At 44.7% G+C, this 18,321-nt stretch overlaps 1 protein-coding gene across 1 annotated transcript in view; it reads right to left on the reverse strand.

The window, feature by feature from the left end:
- Window positions 1-17,678, reverse strand: part of LOC114849770 (potassium voltage-gated channel subfamily H member 3-like) — a 28,900-nt gene extending 11,222 nt beyond the window's left edge. The window contains exons 1-10 of the mRNA XM_029141489.3: window positions 17,219-17,678; window positions 9,796-10,029; window positions 9,583-9,714; window positions 8,866-9,011; window positions 7,880-8,138; window positions 7,581-7,738; window positions 6,038-6,245; window positions 4,637-5,014; window positions 4,152-4,351; window positions 3,187-3,436 (exon numbers count right to left, since the gene is read on the reverse strand). Of these exons, the coding sequence (XP_028997322.1) occupies window positions 3,187-3,436; window positions 4,152-4,351; window positions 4,637-5,014; window positions 6,038-6,245; window positions 7,581-7,738; window positions 7,880-8,138; window positions 8,866-9,011; window positions 9,583-9,714; window positions 9,796-10,029; window positions 17,219-17,294 (2,041 nt within the window). The 5' untranslated portion in view covers window positions 17,295-17,678. The remainder of the gene's footprint in view (window positions 1-3,186; window positions 3,437-4,151; window positions 4,352-4,636; window positions 5,015-6,037; window positions 6,246-7,580; window positions 7,739-7,879; window positions 8,139-8,865; window positions 9,012-9,582; window positions 9,715-9,795; window positions 10,030-17,218) is intronic.
- Between the last annotated feature and the right edge of the window lie 643 nt (window positions 17,679-18,321).

An 18,321-nucleotide genomic window follows, 5' to 3' on the forward strand; every position in this document is an offset into this window, starting at 1 on the left:
ATTTACATTTAACATTTACATTTAACATTTAGCATTTAACATTTACATTTAACATTTACATTTAACATTTAACATTTACATTTAACATTTAACATTTACATTTAACATTTAACATTTACATTTAGACTTTTGCACATTTAACTAAATGTGAGAAAACATGTTGTGTCATTTAGTTAAATGTGAGAAAACTAGTTATAGGTGCTCCTTTTACATTTGGCACCCCATAAACTTGTGGGGTTCCAAAAGCAAATTCTAAATACTAATATGACCCATTTACGTGGTTCAGACTGCATTTGTATTTTTCAAACTGTCCCTAGGCAGTTACATCAACCAAGCTCAGAAAACGTGCTTCAACACTTTGAGCTTCTTTGGATTCAACGGCTTCATCTGACCATACAACATTCCCCCAATACTCCTCTAAATCATCCAAATGCTCTCTAGCAAACTTCAGACGGGCCCGGACATGTACTAGCTTAAGCAGGGAGATATGTCTGGCACTGCAGGATTTGAGTCACTGGCAGGCTAGTGTGTTACTGATGGTAGCCTTTATTACTTCGGTCTCTGCAGGTGATTCAGTAGTTTCCCCCATGTGGTTCTAATTTTTGCTCACTGTTCTTGTTCTCATTTTGACCCCACAGGGTGAGATCTTGCATGGAGCCCCACATCGAGTGAGATTATCAGTGGTCTTGTATCTCTTCCATTTTCTGATAATTGCTCCGAGAAGTGATTTCTTCACAACAAGCAGCTTGCCTATTGCAGATTCAGTCTTCCCAGTCTGATGCAGGTTGACAATTTTATTCCTGGTGTCTTTCAACAGCTCTGTGGTCTTGGTAATAGTGGAGTTTGGAGTGTAACTGTTTGAGGTTGTGGACAGGTGTCTTTTACAGTATACTGACAACATGTTCAAACATATGCCATTAATACAGGTAACAAGAGGATTATCAAAGCAATGCCCAAATGTTTGTCTGTAAACCGGAGGACTAACTTTATGCCTAAACACATAACGCGGTCGGTGGCACGGGTAGGTTCAATCTCTGAAGCTCAGGAGATTTGTCAGTGTGCAATGCATTCTGGGTGTTGTAGGATACAGTATGACCATTTTCAGACACAACACCCAATACTGCCGTTTTCCTCTGTTTTCGTTGGACGTACAGTAGGCCATCAATGTTAAACGATTTGCACGTTTTAGCTAATAAAATGTACTATTTTTACAAAACAACTTGCTTATCAGCAAATCACTATAATCTTTCTGCTTGTTTTTTATTCATTGAATCACTTTGTCCCCTAAGATACTGTATAAAAGCTTGAAATGTGTTTATGTGGGACGGTGGACCCCACATTTAGTAAACGTTAGAGACAGACCCCAAAACTGACAAAAGCATAAATACAGAATGAAATTTTGTTATATTGAACAGTGTGTGTGTGTGTGTGGGGGGGGGGGGGGGGGGGGGGCAGTGTGTTACTTTGTTTTTTGGTGTGAAAGAATAACAAAAAGACACAACGAAGAGAGACGTGTGTGTGTTTCTGTGCATGTTTTAGCATGTGCATACACAACAGCTCCAACACAGTAATGAGTTTACCCTCTTTCCTCTGCAGGCAGCAAACGCTTCATTATTTACACAAGATAGATCATTAATATAAAGAAACTGTGTTGCTGATTTCCTCCCTCTGCTTTATATGGACCTGAATCCATTCCAGTGTCATTTGTGAGTCTGTTTGTGTTTGTCTATTCTGATTCTTCTATGTTACTCACAGAAGAATGTGTGTATGTGTTGTAGGACACGACTCTGGAGAAGCTCCTGTACATGACACTGACGTCGGTTTTGTGTTCAAGCTGCTCAGTTGATTCACAAAAAATGTATTGTTCACTTTGTGTGATATAATGTTAAGTGTTGCTAAATTATAAGTTGTAGTTGGGTGGTAAACAACAAATCTGCATATGTATGATTGGTGTAAATATTTTTTACATTTTATTATCACTGAAACGGGCCAGCTCCATTTTTTAAAATATGGCCACCACCATAGATATGTGTAGTTTCTGGTTTTTGTCCCTGGAGATTTGTACCTTTTCCTAGATCTTGTTTTCTTGTTGTCAATAACGCCAGTTGCATCAATCTCCACTAGAAGCTGTTTGAAGCTAAACGGCTGTAACAATCAGACGCTCCCTTTAGCAGGTGGAGAAAACCTAAATGGAGCTAAAAGCAACACAACATTGCATATATTGGTACAGCATTTGAAATTATATAAAGTGGCCAGTGGGTGTAGAGTAACTTTCCTAACATAATATGATCATGTGTCCATGCTGTCAGACTGTAAATAATAATGTCATTCTTTAGTCTGTTTCATGGATTTCCTGTACGCCTCTGGCTGCTTCCCAAACTCCTCCATCAGTCTCCGGATCACGCTCCATCTTTCACTTGATGGGGTGTGAATTGTTTGCCCATGGGGATAGTTAAATACAGAGATGATTGCTGTTTTTATCAGCACTGGCCTGCTCTTCTCCATTACACTTCTGTTCATAAAAGCTGGCTCACTATTAAATGTTGGGTGTCTAATAACTTCCTCTCTGCTAAAAGTCCTTTCCCCTTCATGCTCCATAGTGAAGATCTTGTTCTATCAAGTTTCATTTTGTTTTCTATACTTTCAATTCATTTTACGACTAATGGCATACTGTATGTTTACTTTACTGTAAAAAGACATTCAAACATTCACTCAGTTATATTTCATCATATTCTCCGCATTTCATATTGTCAAACTCCAAGACTCCCAGTCTGAAGACAATGCTTCTCAAGAGGAGAAGGACGCATTGATTGATGGCCAACTTTTCACCACTGATGCTGACACTCTGATTGGCTACTAGGCTGGCCACCAGTGCGTCTTTCTATTAGTTACTAAATAATACGAGAAATATGAGTGGAGCCTCAAAGTAAACTAGTCCTGAGTAGAAACCTGCTGTATTATGGGGATGGATGCTGTCCATGGTGCTGAATGCTTGTTATTTTGCTTGTATTGGATTATGGCAACTGCCTTTAAAGGTTTTTTTTACTAAATAAACGTTACTTGATTAATTGATGTCACTAACTTTTGAAAAACACTTCATTAAAGAAATTATAACGTTAGAATTACAAATAAAAATGCGTTAGTAACATTTTCACATAATTTAGTCGAAGCTGTTTCATTCCTCACCCAGAATGGCCAACACAGTGTTGTCCTTCAGTACTTCCATGGAGCCTGAGCACACGAAGTAGATCGCCTGGAGCGCGTCTCCTTGGCGAATGAGGAACTCCCCTGGAGCGCAGAAGGATGTCTTAATGATCAGGGAAAGGGAACGCAGACACCCCCTGCTGGCTGACTCAAAGAGCGGCAGCTGCAGCAGCTCTTTGTTCAGATGCATGGCGATGTCAGCCCTCAGTTCGTCGGGAAACTCCTTGAGCAGCTGAGGATAAGGAGCGAGAATAAGATGATCACCTCAGAGGTTAAACATACTGTAGATACTGTACAGACGAACATAATAACAACTCAATAATTGCACATCATGGACCAGTCCCTATGCCTTTTCTTTGATTCAGTAGCTTTTAGAAGCTTCTTTGCTTTCTGTGTCATCACTTACTGTAAATGTGGCTGTGTAGGATGGAAGAGGCAAAATAAAACCTTTCACCTTCCCACATAGTTGCAACAAATTGTTTTGTGCAGGACTAGCAAACAGTTCCTGGTGATTATGCATAATAGCAAGAAATGCAACAATTGTGGGTTGCTACCTCAGAGTGCCAGCTTCTGTCCACCATGTTATCTCTTTAAAAGGGATTATCTAGATCTGTCAACCTCAATGAACCACACCAAGGTTGGGTTTAATGTCTGTGAGGCCATTAATCCATGAAATTAAGATAGCTGCTCCAGCGTGATAGAACCCAAAACAAAACCCAAATCCTCTCAATGACCCTGCCTGAAGGGCGAGTTGCCCAATTTGCACTTTCAATTTTCGAAGACAATCCAGTTGATCCCACTGTAGCTGACAAGGTCAATCCAAGCCACAGAGGTCGTAAAGCTTAAGGAACAGCCAGGCATTTATAGAAACATGTCTAGTGGCCACACTCTTTCCAGCCATTAGCTTAATATTATTCATGTTCACAATTCCTTTAGGTTCCTCCTACCTCACTGACGTCAATGCCATTGTTGACGGACCAGGTTGTCTGAAAACACTCCATCATGCGTTGCTCCAGAGCCTTGGGAAGCCGATGCACGCGAATAAAGTCCTTCAGGTCTTTGGTGCGCGTGTGGTAGAGGGAGCGGCGGGAGTACATCCTCTGGATGATGGCGGTGACGTTACCAAACACCACAGCATGCATGAGCGCTAGAGGCAGATGGAGGCAAAACCACAGTTCACAGCACACGCTGAGTCTTTTCCATAACCAAGATGCTTTATACAGTAGATCATTAACACTAATAGTGTTTTGCCCAAGCTGTCGCCTTTGGACAAATGAAAGAAAATCAAGATGATGAGTTGTGTTTGGTTAAGCTTAAGTTTAAGTGGGGCTTAATTCTGACTTTTCTATGAAATAAACCCAAGACTAAACTCTATTCTTTGAATTGACACTTAGGAAGAGTCATGCTTTAGTCTGTGTTGTGTTTTGTCCACCTCCGATGAGCATGGTGCAGATGGAGAAGATCTTCTCAGAGTCCGTGTTGGCTGAGACATTGCCGAAGCCCACGCTGGTCAGACTGCTAAGAGCGAAGTACAGTGACGTCACGTAGGAGCTCCTGACAGACGGCCCGCCGCCTAGCGTCATCCCCGACCCGTTCGGTGTCCTCACCCTCGTCCTGCTGCTGTTCCATTGGCCGGACCCCAGCAGACCCGCCCCATTCAGCGGCTGCAACCCCGATCCGTTGAACTGGCTGTAATTGGTCAGTGCTGCCGTCACAGCGCCCTGAGGCGAATCAGAGATGCCCAACAGGGAGCTTAGCGGCGCCAGAAAGTATGGCGTTCCTAAGCGTTTGGCCAGTTCGTGGAGCCAGCCTGGTGGGGGAAGAGAGACAAGTCTGTGAGATAAGTCTGTCATTTTAATGAGGAGGCATCCATGCTTGTAAGATGACCTTTACTGGAAGGCTTCATTAGCAGTGGTAACAAAGCTGGAAGGGCAGAGTAATTACTTGTTGGTGTTTGTGTGTTTGTGGGAGCACAGGCCAGACACGCTAGCATTTCACCATGATGCAGTGGAAGGCTCCAACCTGAATAAGGTTGTTTCTCAATTTATACTCAGTTGTTATTAGGTCAAACCTTCCTAGTGCTCTGTTTCAGGGAAATCAACTCAAGACACATCGAGGTCAGTCATGGTCTCCAGATGATGAACGTTCGTCTTGCAGGTCAACGTTTTCCTGCGTGGCCTGTCATGAAAGTTTGCGATGATGAATGTGTACCTACATGAAAGTCCCAGCCGTGAATTTCCACCTGGAGCTGCCTCGTAAATGGTCAACATTAACATGGCTTTTCAATTTGGCTTCAAAGCCTTTCATTTCCTCAAGCAGACGTAGTCATTAAACAACAATGGTGGAGCACGGCTCTGCTCACGGACAACAATGAGCAACCCCATGATTAATGGATGACCTCCCTCCTCACCTGAGCCGCCCTGTGTACATCTGCGTAAGTGAAAACCTCTTCTGCACATGTTTTACCTATTCCTGCCCTCTTCTTCTCATCTCACTGCTCTTAGCGACTTAGCCATCACCACCACATGCACCTGACAGTACTGTTGTTGCTTGGGACTGGTGAGCGCAGTAGGAGGGGGAGACACATCACCATAATTAGAAGTGTTTTTCTCAGTAGAAGGACACATAAACACACTCACTCACCACGCTGAGTGTCATACAAGCCTGTCTGCAGAGTGAGGCAGATGATCTTTGTTTCAGTCTCAGTGGTCTCAGTGCTTGCTAGCAGTTATAAGCCAGCATGCTTCTAGTCACTGAACAGTGTTTGCCTCTTTAGCTGCTAAACGCTCAGACATTTGCTCTGTCTGCCTGTCACGCACACACACAAACTGACCTATATCCCAGGAGGCCGGACTGTTGCTTTCTATCTCGCTGCGTCCGATGAAGTACCAGACACAGGCCATCCAGTGGGCCAGCAGGGCGAACGTGGACATCAGCAGGGTAAGAACCACGGCGCTGTACTGGGAGTAACGATCCAGCTTCTGCAGGAGGCGCAAAAGACGCAGAAGGCGAACGGTCTTCAGCAGGTGAACCCCAAAGTTCTGGGAGACAGAGCGTACAGTATATGCAGATGAGGCTACAGTAGAGGATGGGGTTTGTTTGCATGGGATTAGTTACCCTTGGGTAGGCAGCATATCATTTCCCGGGAGAATAAATAAGAACTCAATTTCATGTTTAATCTTAAAAGTTTCCCTTGTGGAACCAGAGAAGTTTGGAATTACTCTAGGCATGAAGACTGAGAATTTTAATCAGCCATGTTGACAGCGAGCGCTGATTGTTAAGGACCTGCCCCACAGTCTCATTCATGGAGCGGAAAAACGGATCAGATTCAAAGTCTTTACTACATTTAACTTGTGAGGTTTAATTGCAGCGTTTCGTAAGATAAATGATTCAAAGACAATAACTCTTCCTCTGGAAAAATGTAGGCGTAGATGCATCTCGCTGCTCCTGAATGCTCTGTTTCAGCACAGTTGATTAATTCCACCACACTGAGAAAGACAGAGCAGTGTGCCATTCTCTGAATGTGAATCCATTCACAGAGCTAAATTTGGTGAAGGATGAAGTGTAGAAATTCAAGCCATACTCCAGATAATGACACACGTATCTAGTGCCTCACAGCACATTCAGCTGTAACGATTGATATCAGTCTAGACAGACACATTACATGTCTGCTGGACAAAATTATAGGATAATAAAATAATAATCGTTGTTTTCCCAAGACGCTTATTTATCATGAATGGTCAGAGATGGATGAGTTCAAAGGTCAAGTGTTGGTCAAATGTTTTAATCTCTCTGCAGGACTCATCCTGCTTCAACCAAACAGGAAACAAATTCAGCAATTCAGCAGAAGTGTGATTCTCCTTACTTTAAAACAAGCTCCAAAAGGCTGAAACAAGCTAAAACATTAACATGTGTCTTTGTAAAAGGAACATTTTTCTGGTTGCTAGAAGTCTGTGCTCGCCATCATCTATAATCTAGCTGCCTCCACCTGTAATTTGTCGTCGGCGCACTCATTCATCAGCCTAATTGCCAGTTGCCTAATAATGACTTTCTTGTTGCTCAGATTCTTAGTTTTTCCTCCCTTAAAGCCATTAAACCAACCAATCAGCACAGAATGAGGAGGTTTTAATACAATGTAGAGCAAAATGTCTAGTGTTGATTTTATTTTTCTTGGAATAAAGCCGTGTTTTGTTTTGCCTTGTGTGTGAAGTGTGTTTATACCACTTCAGATATTATGTGACGTTGCCTCTGTTCATCTGCAGACTCTTTATTGAATCAGCAGCGAGGGAGCGCCCAACTAGCCTTCATCATCACATCACACACTGTACACATAACGTCCAAACCAGTCAGGCTGTAAGTGAAAGTGTGACACTCACCACGCTGATATTAAAGGCATACAGCAGGTCAAAGGGCAGGGCAGCGATCAGATCCACAAACAGCCAGGATGTGACGTAGTGGATGCAGATGGAGCGGGCGTCGTACACGACCTGACCAGACGTGCTCACGTAGGTGGTTCGAAAGTTGAGCACGATGTCTGCAAGACAAAAAGCTACGGTCAGAGAACTCCAGGCCTAAACTAGGTCCGTTTGGCCAAAACAGCGAGTTCAACTCACTGAAGGTTTTGATAATGGCGTGTGCGGTTTACTTTATTTGACTAAACCAACAGCAACCTTACCAATGATGAAGAGGATCTCCACCAGAATATCACTGACACTGGGGGGGTTCCGCGCCGCCGAGCCGCCGTCCTCGCGGATCTCCACGGCTGTGAAGCAGACGTTGTAGGGAACGGTGACAGCGACGTAGAAGGTGGCCAGGAGGATCAGCCAATCCCAGCCGGCTTTGAACGCGCCGTAGTGGAGGAGGATGAAGCAGGACTTCTGGATGTCTGCCACCTTGTACTCTGGGACCGGGTTGGCGTTGGCTCCGAGAACATTCTGGGCAGCACACAAACACGTGACTTTTAAGGTTGAATTTCCAGGACGGTCTGACAAGGACCAGAAGGAGACAATGTCAAACCAGTTCCACACTGGTTCCAGATTGAATTAAAACCAGTTTGGTAAAAAGGGATTTGTCCAACATGCTTCAAGGTGTTGCCAAAGGAAGGTTATTTCATGTCATGTTTAAAAAGCACAACCTGTTTGTCAAAGCCGAGGCCGTAGAGAAATCCATCTCATGCAAATATGTATAAATGACATGTGAGCTAACAGTGACGGCAGCTGACGCAGGAGGAGGGACCCTTTGACCAGCTGGCCCCTCAATGAATTCAAATGACTAATAAGAGCTTTTATGCTAATGCACTGCCTCTGAGGTCCTGAGTCATTGAGACTCTAGTGCAGAGGCAATTTTGTACATTTAGTCTTGTCTCATTTCCTTGAATTTACAGATTTTAGTATTAGAAATGAATGCGATTTAAGCCCAACAACAGCAGCAGACATGCAAATTGACCGCAAATCGGCAAAAGCAAGTTGTAACATTAATCTCCTGACACCAGGCACCGTTTAATCCTCCCTGTCGGACAAAAGAACTAAAAGCCCAACATTTAAATATTACCTTAAACCCCTTGTGCTAAAGTCGACAGAGAAAATAATGTTGTAAAGCTTTTTTATAGATTAGTACAAATAATGTGCTGGAGGCAGATGCTACAAACACGCCGCGCCTCACATTGTTGATCTTGAGCTTGCTTTTGGTCTTGTCCTGCTTCTGTAGGTGTCCAGACAGCTGGTAGAGGACAGCACGACTGCGCCGCCGCTCCACGTTGAAGCCGGGAGGGCGAGTGATCTGGTGGATCTCCAGACCGGTTTCCTCATCTGAACACAAAAGGTTTGGAGTCTGATACTTGTACATACAGTATATACTGTACTACAATCAAGTGTGTTTTCACACATCCAACCCGTCACTGATGAAACCCTCAAACCACCTTAATCAAACATCTGGAGATGAGCCCATTCATAATTCAAATGTCTAGGTGTTTGCATCCTAACTGCACCATAGCAGGTGGAGTCAAGTAAAGTGAGGCCAAAAAACCCAAACATCAGTGACAACCCCAAGATTTACTGCTGCAGGAACCCTAGAGCACTTCTCAGGCCCCATCGTCTTTTTCCACTATAATAACCTGTAACACACACGACAATGTTGTGTATGAACATTTCATTTCTATCACACAGACTGAAATAAAGCCTTTCCAGCACTGTCAGAGCTTTAAAAAGTGTTCAAAAAGAGGCCGAGCAGGTTATTTACTCCAGCCCTGAAGTGTTTTACCGCTGCTGGATTTGTGCCCCAGCTGCAACGCATCCACCGGGTCGTTTCATGTGAATTGTGGCGGTACTGAGCTGTGCCTCACTCGCTCTCGTGCTCGTTCTTTCTCATGCTTTCTCTCACCCGTGTCAGACTCGTTGCCATGGTCCAGGTCCTTATTTGCAGTAATGTCCTTGTGTGAGACCAGGAACAGAACCACCTCGCTCTTCTCGTTCTTTATGGGCACAATGTCCAGCAAACACCAGAATTTAGAGCCTGTTTGAAGAACACATGGAGTCACAGTTAAATGAAATTCACCCAACGCATTGATGGATTCATGTGATAACGTCCTCCTACCGCTCTTTTTGTACAGAACGATCTCGGTCTTGAACTCTCTCCGTTCATCCAGAGCCTTCTGCATCTGCGCCGTGAGCCGCTCGCTGGTCTCGCTGCCGTACAGGAAGTGACACATGCAGCTCTTCTGCATCAGCTCGCCGCGGCCAAAGCCGGTCAGCTCACAGAAGCCATCAGAGCAGTAGACAATGGGGTGGACGGACTGGACCTGCGCGTTGCCTAGGACGAAGTTACTGTCTGAGGGCAGGAAAGATGACGAGACAAACGAGAAAACACAACATTAAGTTAGCACATTTTAAATGTATCCAACGTTACTGTAGCTGATGCAACCTAATATTAATAGCCTAATAATTAATAATTATAATAAATTAATAATAAATTAATAGTCTTTGAACAGTATAACGCAACATATATTTAATAGATCATCAATCATAAATTCAATGTACAGTATTGCATTTACTGTAAATATAACAAACATAACAACTTGCAGGTTGTCACAGATGTGACACATTTACAGTAAGAGGCTCTGATGACTCACACCCTCAACACACTGTATGCTTGGTGTGGGCAGGTACAGTAGTCAGCCAAGGTGTTATGTGTTTTCATTCAGAAATACTCACGCACAAATAAATAGACAAAAGGCGTGAACAGCAAAGTCTGCTCATCTTATGACACGCACAGTAGAAGGTAACAGGCGCTTTACGCACTCACCTTCACACTAAGTCAAAGAAACATGTTTCAAATGAACTCTTCATGTCGCCTCCTTTACTTTGTCTCCGCTCACTGTTCCCTTCAAAGAATCCTGCTTTTTCTTTCCTTCTCCGCCTCTTTGCCTTCGTGCACTTTACTATATTTTCATCAGCAGCAGCTCTTTTATCGGACTCTGTATCAAAGTGGGCTACACAAATAAATGTGACTTTGCTTTTGGAGGAGCTCAGTCACGCCACATTTAGATTGGGAAAGCAATTTCTTTGTATTGTCAGCCTCAGGCCAGAGTGAACATTAACCATGAGAATCTTTCTGTACAGAATAAAAACAAATAAATTCTCTCTCATTACATATCAGTTCATATCAGCTTAGAAATCTTGGATCTTACATATCACAATCATCCGTGTCCCTCCATGCAGAATCTAATTGTAATTTAAGTGTCTGGCACAGACCTCAGAACAGCTCAACGATGGATCTTCTTCACATTCGCTTTGCTCAAGCGTCGTGAAAATAAATGGCCTGTACTGGATGAAGCATAACCTGACTCACGACCTCTTCCTGCAGCTTATGGTGTTGATTCACCATAAATAAAAGTCGGTGGCAGGCAAGGATTTTGCAGAATTGTGGAATGAAAGCATTTATCATCAGAAGGAATTTGGGTTTTTACAGTAGAAATGTATGTTAGTTGACAAAAAATCTGAATCATAGTTACTACAATTGAGCTCTGGCAGCGTTGAAGCTGTGCAATCTGATTACTAAAAAAATCAACTTCTACCTCAAATTCTAGTACTGACTAGTCTATATATTAAAATACGATGCGCATGCAATGCTTTATCAACAATATAAATATGAACAGTGAGTTGATTTGCTGGATTATAAACTTTGACAGTCTGAGTTGTGAGGACAATCTTGAATAATTCATTCTGAAGCTGTCTTAGGTATGAGAGGAGACTCACACAGCCCAGACATTCATTCCACTGAGATCATTAATGTCCGTACATGAATGGATCTGAAGGAGGGGGGGCTCACATTGAGCTATGTGTGCAATATAGGACACGAGAGCCGGGGAAGGAGCACCGAGTTAGAGCGACAGACCGTCTGAGGGAGAGCAGGGGATTCATTAGCGGGGAATGAGAGACTACATGGAGATGGACAGGAGACAATGAACCTTAATAATTCATGCATTAATATAGCATGTCTAATGGTACAGCTATTGCCAAACCTCGTTGAAACACTTTTTGGACAAGACGTAAAAGCTGCTCTTCAGTGCAGGAGCCTCCGAGGCGCCAAAATGAAGTCAGAGTGACTGCACGAGCAACTGTTTGTGCACAAATTGACAGATAAGGTTTCAGTGAAAGTCTGAGTAAAAACAGTTGAATGAGTTAAATGAGTAATTTTGGACAGTTTGGCAAAACAATAGGCTTCATTAACTTTGTGAGTGCTGAGCTTAGCGAAGCTTAAACGCTGGAGGCAGAGGTGGGCAGCGTGGCTCCATGCAAAGATGATGTTCAACACAGCACTAGTCGTACTGTACGTACAGTGAGCATGTACTGTGTTCTAAATGACTTACACTTTAAGCCCAGTATGCAATGATCAGTTGTGTTTTCACTTGTGTCAGGGACCGTGCAGGTCCATGTAGAGTCCAAATGGTGCCGCTGATTGCAGATGATTGCAGAGGAAATCCAAATCAATCAGCCAGAGTAATCTGTTGACTCGTAGTTAACAACAAACTGATTTTAGTTTTTGCAGCTTTTGAGGATTATTTTGTGACTTCATCAAAATGTCACAGAGTCACGGTGCAGCCAAGGAGTCAGCGTCTGATTCCTGCTGCTCGCTGACGCTCAACCATCAAAAGAACAGAGCAGAGTGAGAATTAGTGGCCTGTGTTTTCACCTGCACCAGGTGAGATAAATAAAGCTGTAACTGGACGCAACAGCATCTGATTGAATCTGCTCTGAGGCATCGCGGGAGGACGGCTGTCCGTGATTCGCAGCACGCTAAATGATGCGGCTGGCGATTTTGAAGAGTGTGACAGGACGTAATAGGATTTGATGAATCACTTCTCCCAGAAAAAAATAGGCTTGTACTTTCAAGATGATGAACTGGCAGAACGGGGGAATGTATTAATATTTAAGAGCAGAGGGTCTATTTTGCATGAAGAACAGCGGCTCCACATTCACATAGGCTGAAACAGTAGCGTCTTTGAAGAATCTTAAATAGAAGCGACCCCTGGATTTTCACTAACACAAAGAGACAGCGGTGACAATCACACGCTGGATGACTTGATGACTTTAAGGAAATACGCTGTTATGGCTGCAGGGGCGCTTAAATAATAAACCCAGTGCTCAGTAGAGTAACCTTAACCCATCACTATAAGAAAACTACCGCTGATTCGTCACTTCTTGATTAGCCTCCTTTTGAAGTCCTTTTTGTCGATCACCTTAAAACAAGCATGTGACCAATGCATTCACATTCAGTCTTATTCTCCTAATCCCACATAAGACCTGATTGTTTCAAATAGGTTTGGAAAGGGCTTCTCCCACACACACACACACACACACACGCACACACGCACGCACGCACGCACGCACACACACACACACACACACACACACACACACACACACACACACACGCACACACACACACACACACGTGCGCGCACACTCACACACACACACACACACACACACACACACACACACACACACACACACACACACACACACACACACACACACACACACACAGGGAAACTTCCCGCGCTCCATCGCGTCCCTTATCCCACTTTCCTGTTTTGCTGTTGTGCTCATTTTGGGCACGTTCCCCAGGCTCTATCCAGGCCTGTCACTTCCACACTGCAATCCAGGTGTAATAACACGCGAGCCGAACTACAGAACTACTCAGACTCAGCCCCTGAGCAGCTTAGGGAAGCCCGATAAAGCCCGGTGCTGATAACAGTGACAGCGACAGCCCGCCACAACACATTCAGCAGCGTGCTGAGCGCACGCCCAGCGCACATGCAGCGATGCCACACACGCTCGTTTATGGCAGGAAACCGCACTGATTGAGCTAAAGTGGCTCAAACGTGATAAACTGCTATTAAAATGACCTGTCAGTGCATCACACAGCGCAGTTAGTTTCCTTGATTAAAATAAAGACAGATCTGTCATTTGTCTATCTGTTGATTTATAATCTGCAACTGATGGGGTTTTTATTAATAAATCCATTTCAATTTTTTTAGTGACCCTACAGCTTCAGAAGGCACAATCCAGCACATGATTTCTTCTCTCCTCCAAGGAAATCACTTTCAGGCAGCATCCGGTCACGATTAGATTATTTTTCATCGCTGCTTCATAAAATATGAGTTGACATGTAGTAAAATTAAATGATAGGGAGAATTTACACTATTTAGAACAGATCTATTCTTATTTCTGACCAGCAATAACTCCTGCACGATGAACTACAGTATGCGTTGGAGCAGTTCTTTAGATTCAGATGTTTCATCAATTTGTGACTAAAAGCGCATTTTTACTAGTCAGCTTCAAAACATTTTGAAGTCCTGGCACAAATAGACAAACGTTGCCATGTTGAGCTTTCTGTGCGTGACAGGATCCAGTTTTGATATCTGCACCGTCACTACGTGTGAGTTGACAACTTTCACTTTCTTCTCACACGTTTTGGGAAAAAAAAAAAGAGAACAAAGCTTAATCTCAGTTGCACTCGCTGCTTTTAGAGGATTCAGACACACAGGCCTTCATCTGGGCATTACTCACACTGAACACACACACCAGTCTCCCACAAGGGAAGAGTCATCAGTTATTATGAATTGGTGCTATGAGGTGAGGACAGTGTACGCAGGTTTTACAAAGCATTCAGTGAGCACTACCTTTCACATGAAGCAGAGAAATCGGCATCACTATCAGCTACATTCTGACATCAGGTTTCTTCAAATTCCTGTGCCTTCTATCATATGTATATTTAAAATGGCTTGTATAAATATGTATAGAGCGGATCCAGATCTCTCTAGGTAAAGGGGTTCTGGCTAAAGCGCTGCTGGAATGAAAGAATGAAAAACTAGAGGAATTCCCTGGAGCCTCTCTGCTTAACGTGCTGCATTAATGTTGTATGAGAAAGATGGAAAATCCCAGCGTCTGACCTGAAAATACTGTTCTTCTCAGCCGGCTTCAACTACTATCAGCCGCAATGGACACGTCCTGCGTCCTGTCATCAGGTGGGGAGTGAGAATTAAAACCAGCAAAGTCTTTGGGCTCACGAGTGTCGTCCCAGATGCTGCGTCTGAACTACTTTCCCGGCGCCGCTTCGAGCCGTGAACGTGGGGTTTAATGGCAGCACAAATCGTTCCCATGTGATTTCTGCTATTCTTCTACCCTTCAGCTCAGCCCCTCTGAACCAGACACACATTCAGACATTCGCTTGGAGAATCATCTCATTAAAATCCCCCCACTGCGTTTTTACCGCAGGCCTGTCAAAGGTTAGGAGCAAGGGTGTAACCGCCAATACACAGCTGGACGTGAGCGTCCTTCATCCCAGACATCGACTTCTCCGCAGAGGTTGAAGTGCTGCTCGTCATCAGGGACCTGATTATACAGACGCACATCTGAATTCATATAATGAAACTGCTCGGTCTCTTAAGGCCAAAGTTGGACCTGCTGCCTGAGAACCATCTGAAGCTGATAGACATCTATGGCCACTGAAGCACAGGAGGAGGAAGAGAGGGAGGTCGAGGGGCACGTGCTGTAAAGACACGACTTTTGTGTGGCTTCAAAAAGCTTCTTTCACAGCCAAGCACTCAGGGAGGGGACTCTGATTTTTTGCCTGACCGTTGTCAGGGAATAAGTATCTGCTGACCTGGGATTAATGCAAGGGACATTTAAAGGACTCCTGAAGCCTAAAAGCTGCGCAGTGCTCGGTGTGGACAGAATCCTGGAGTCTCTGGACATTCTTTGAGCGGAGAAGGTTGGGTGTGCCTGTAGGCTGCTGGAGGATGTGCTGATTCCTATCTTTAATAAGGTGAATGGGTTTGACACAGCTGTTGCTGAAGCAGGTTTCTGCTCCGGTGTGGCCCAGCACAACAATGCTCAAGGTTTTGTGGGAGTTTGTTTGTCCCCACTGCTCCGATTCATTTTCAACCACAGGCAGAGTTCTGTACAAATGGAGCACATACAGTACTTGGGTGGGTGTCGTGCACCAAGCTGAGCAACTGGACGCTGCACGCGACTCATTCACGGGTCTGATGGGGACACGTCAGGTGAACACGAGCTCATTTTGGCTCTGTGTAGCTGGTGAAGTCCCCAAGTCGTGATGAAGTGGGTAAAAGCCGTGCTCGGGCGAAAGCCTTGTGTGTCTAATGGATGTGCCTCTGCCAGCCAGCGCGGTGGGGCTGCAGGGTGGCAGCGAGGGGGGATCAGATTCAGGCGAAGACAATCTGTTCCACCTTCAGATCAGACGAGAACTGATCACTGTTGACGCAAAGTCAAAATTCTAATTGACTCGTTATCTCGGGAAACATTTCCCTCAGCGGAACAATGACATCATCAGCCTCAGATACAGATGCCACTCAAAATTATTAAACTGCCACATTATTGATTGGGTTGATTCACCCGACGCTGATTTTCTGTATTTACCATCGTTTACAGGTGAGCTTCAGAGAATAGACAGCCCATGTTTGACTGCTCATCCGAGCGTTCTGTCCCCGTCTCCGTCCTGCTTGTTTGCGCCTTCAGGATCGTGTTATGTAACTGTGTAAAGCTATAATAGCTCCCCGGCAGACTGATTTCTCTGTGGCCTTTATGTGCGACTAATTCACACAACAACGTGTAAGGTTCCGTAATGAAATCAGTGATAAAAGGTGAATAATAATCCGTGGAGCAGTGTGATCAACCTTCTACCTCCGTTGCTTCTGTGTGTTGTTGCTGTGACGCTACTGCTGAAGGCTCAATGCCAGATCTTTCCACAGCACGGTCCACCGTAACTTTAGGACGGCATCTGTCTTTCGGCTGATGTAACGGCTTGAAATATACGTTCATATACAGCCAATTTTCAATTATGAAATGCTGCCCCTCACGTGAGGAAGTGCAGGGCTGCCAATAAACATCCAGTCCTGTGATGCAGCTGGCTTGTGTCTGAGGTGGAGCTGGTCTAAACCTCACCATGAGTCAAAACTACTCTCTGCTTACGTTTCTGAATCAGTTGCACCACTGCCTTCAACGATAATTAATGCAGTGACTCATTGCATTAATTAGCAGTGTACATTAACAGGTAATTGGTACATTACTGCCGACTGTATTATCACCACAAACCACAACTTCGCATTATAATCAGCCACTGCACATTTGTATTCAGTGTCAAAATGTATTGCATGTGGCCTAATTGCTGCACAGTCTGTTGACACTCATATTTAAAACAAGATTATATGATCTGATGTTCCACTAAACGCACAGTAACATTTATATTTGCACCAGGATGTGTCGGTGCTGCTCAGGTGAGGCTCCATTAATTCTTAATACGTTCATTCATCATACATTCATTCATCGGTCGAACCCTCAGCATGATTGCGCCACGTCTCCCATTCCTCGCGCGCCCCGACCTCATTAGGATCCTCGCAGTGTCAAACGCCGTGTTAACTCAGCATCCGTGGCGCACAATGCAATTTGGGGGGTTCGGGGGGTCATTCGCAGCCGAGGCTTGTACTCACGAGTCCCATCGAAGCGAGTGGCGATGGTGTCCAAGAAGGTGTTCTGCGGCGCAATGAGCCCCCGCATCACCGGCATCCGAGAGCGCGTGGACCCGCGTCGCTCGCGGCGCTCCGAGCCATGGCTCTCACCGGCCGTGGACACGAAGCCGGGCAGGAACCTGGACGAAGTCCCCGGCGCTCCTCCCAACCCCTGCAGGAGGGCGCCGAGCCGAGACAGCCGGGACTCCACGGTCCAAAGCTGGCCACCGACCACCGAGCAGGTGATCCCGGATGCGAGAAGGTGAGCGGCGCCGCTGGAGGCTGGAGGGACGCGGACGCGGGGACGGAGGGGAGCGCGGCGAGGATGCTCACATTTACGCACGGGTGCGACGCAGCCAGATCCCCTTCTCCTCCTCCCCTTCCTCTCTCCGTCTCTCTTGCTCACTTACACCAACACTTTTTTTCCTCTCCAAACATTTTCCCGCTTCAGCGGTGTTGACTAAACGTCGGTTCCGACCCCTCCTTCCCAGTTATTATAATTACCCTCAGCCAGCGCTCGCTTCTCGCCGAGCCGCTTCGAGAGTCAGAAATTCACCCTATCCCTTGATGTTCAGATGAATAAAAGTAGCATTATTTTAGATGTGTGTTACGTGTGTTGCCCATGAAATAATGTAATATTCCCTTCATACTAATGGCAATATGTCGCACTCCAAGAACTGACAAAGTGCATGCAGTTGTTATGATGAATCTTATTATAGCAAAGTCTCTGCTTTACAGTATATGCATAGTTTTCCAGATGATGCATGACTCTTTGTCTGTGAAGTGCATTTCTATGCACTTCACAAGTGTAGATTAAAATTCTCAGTGCCAGGCATCGGTGGATTAGCCCTGACAGCCCACTCACTGTTTAATCACAAAGGTCCCCTATAATATTGTTCTGTGACATATTGAGTGGTGCATTTAAGTCTAGTTATTCTACTTTTCACTACTATGAAATATTTGACGGAGGGAACAAAACATCTCCATCGGGGCAGTGATGTTACAGTGGCTTTGACGCTCAGCAGATTTTAACAGGCTCGGAATAATAGAAAAATATTAAATGGTGTCGCACAAAAGCTGAGCGG

This window comes from Betta splendens, chromosome 2, assembly GCF_900634795.4.
Source record: "Betta splendens chromosome 2, fBetSpl5.4, whole genome shotgun sequence".
In the NCBI taxonomy this organism is placed as follows: domain Eukaryota; kingdom Metazoa; phylum Chordata; class Actinopteri; order Anabantiformes; family Osphronemidae; genus Betta; species Betta splendens.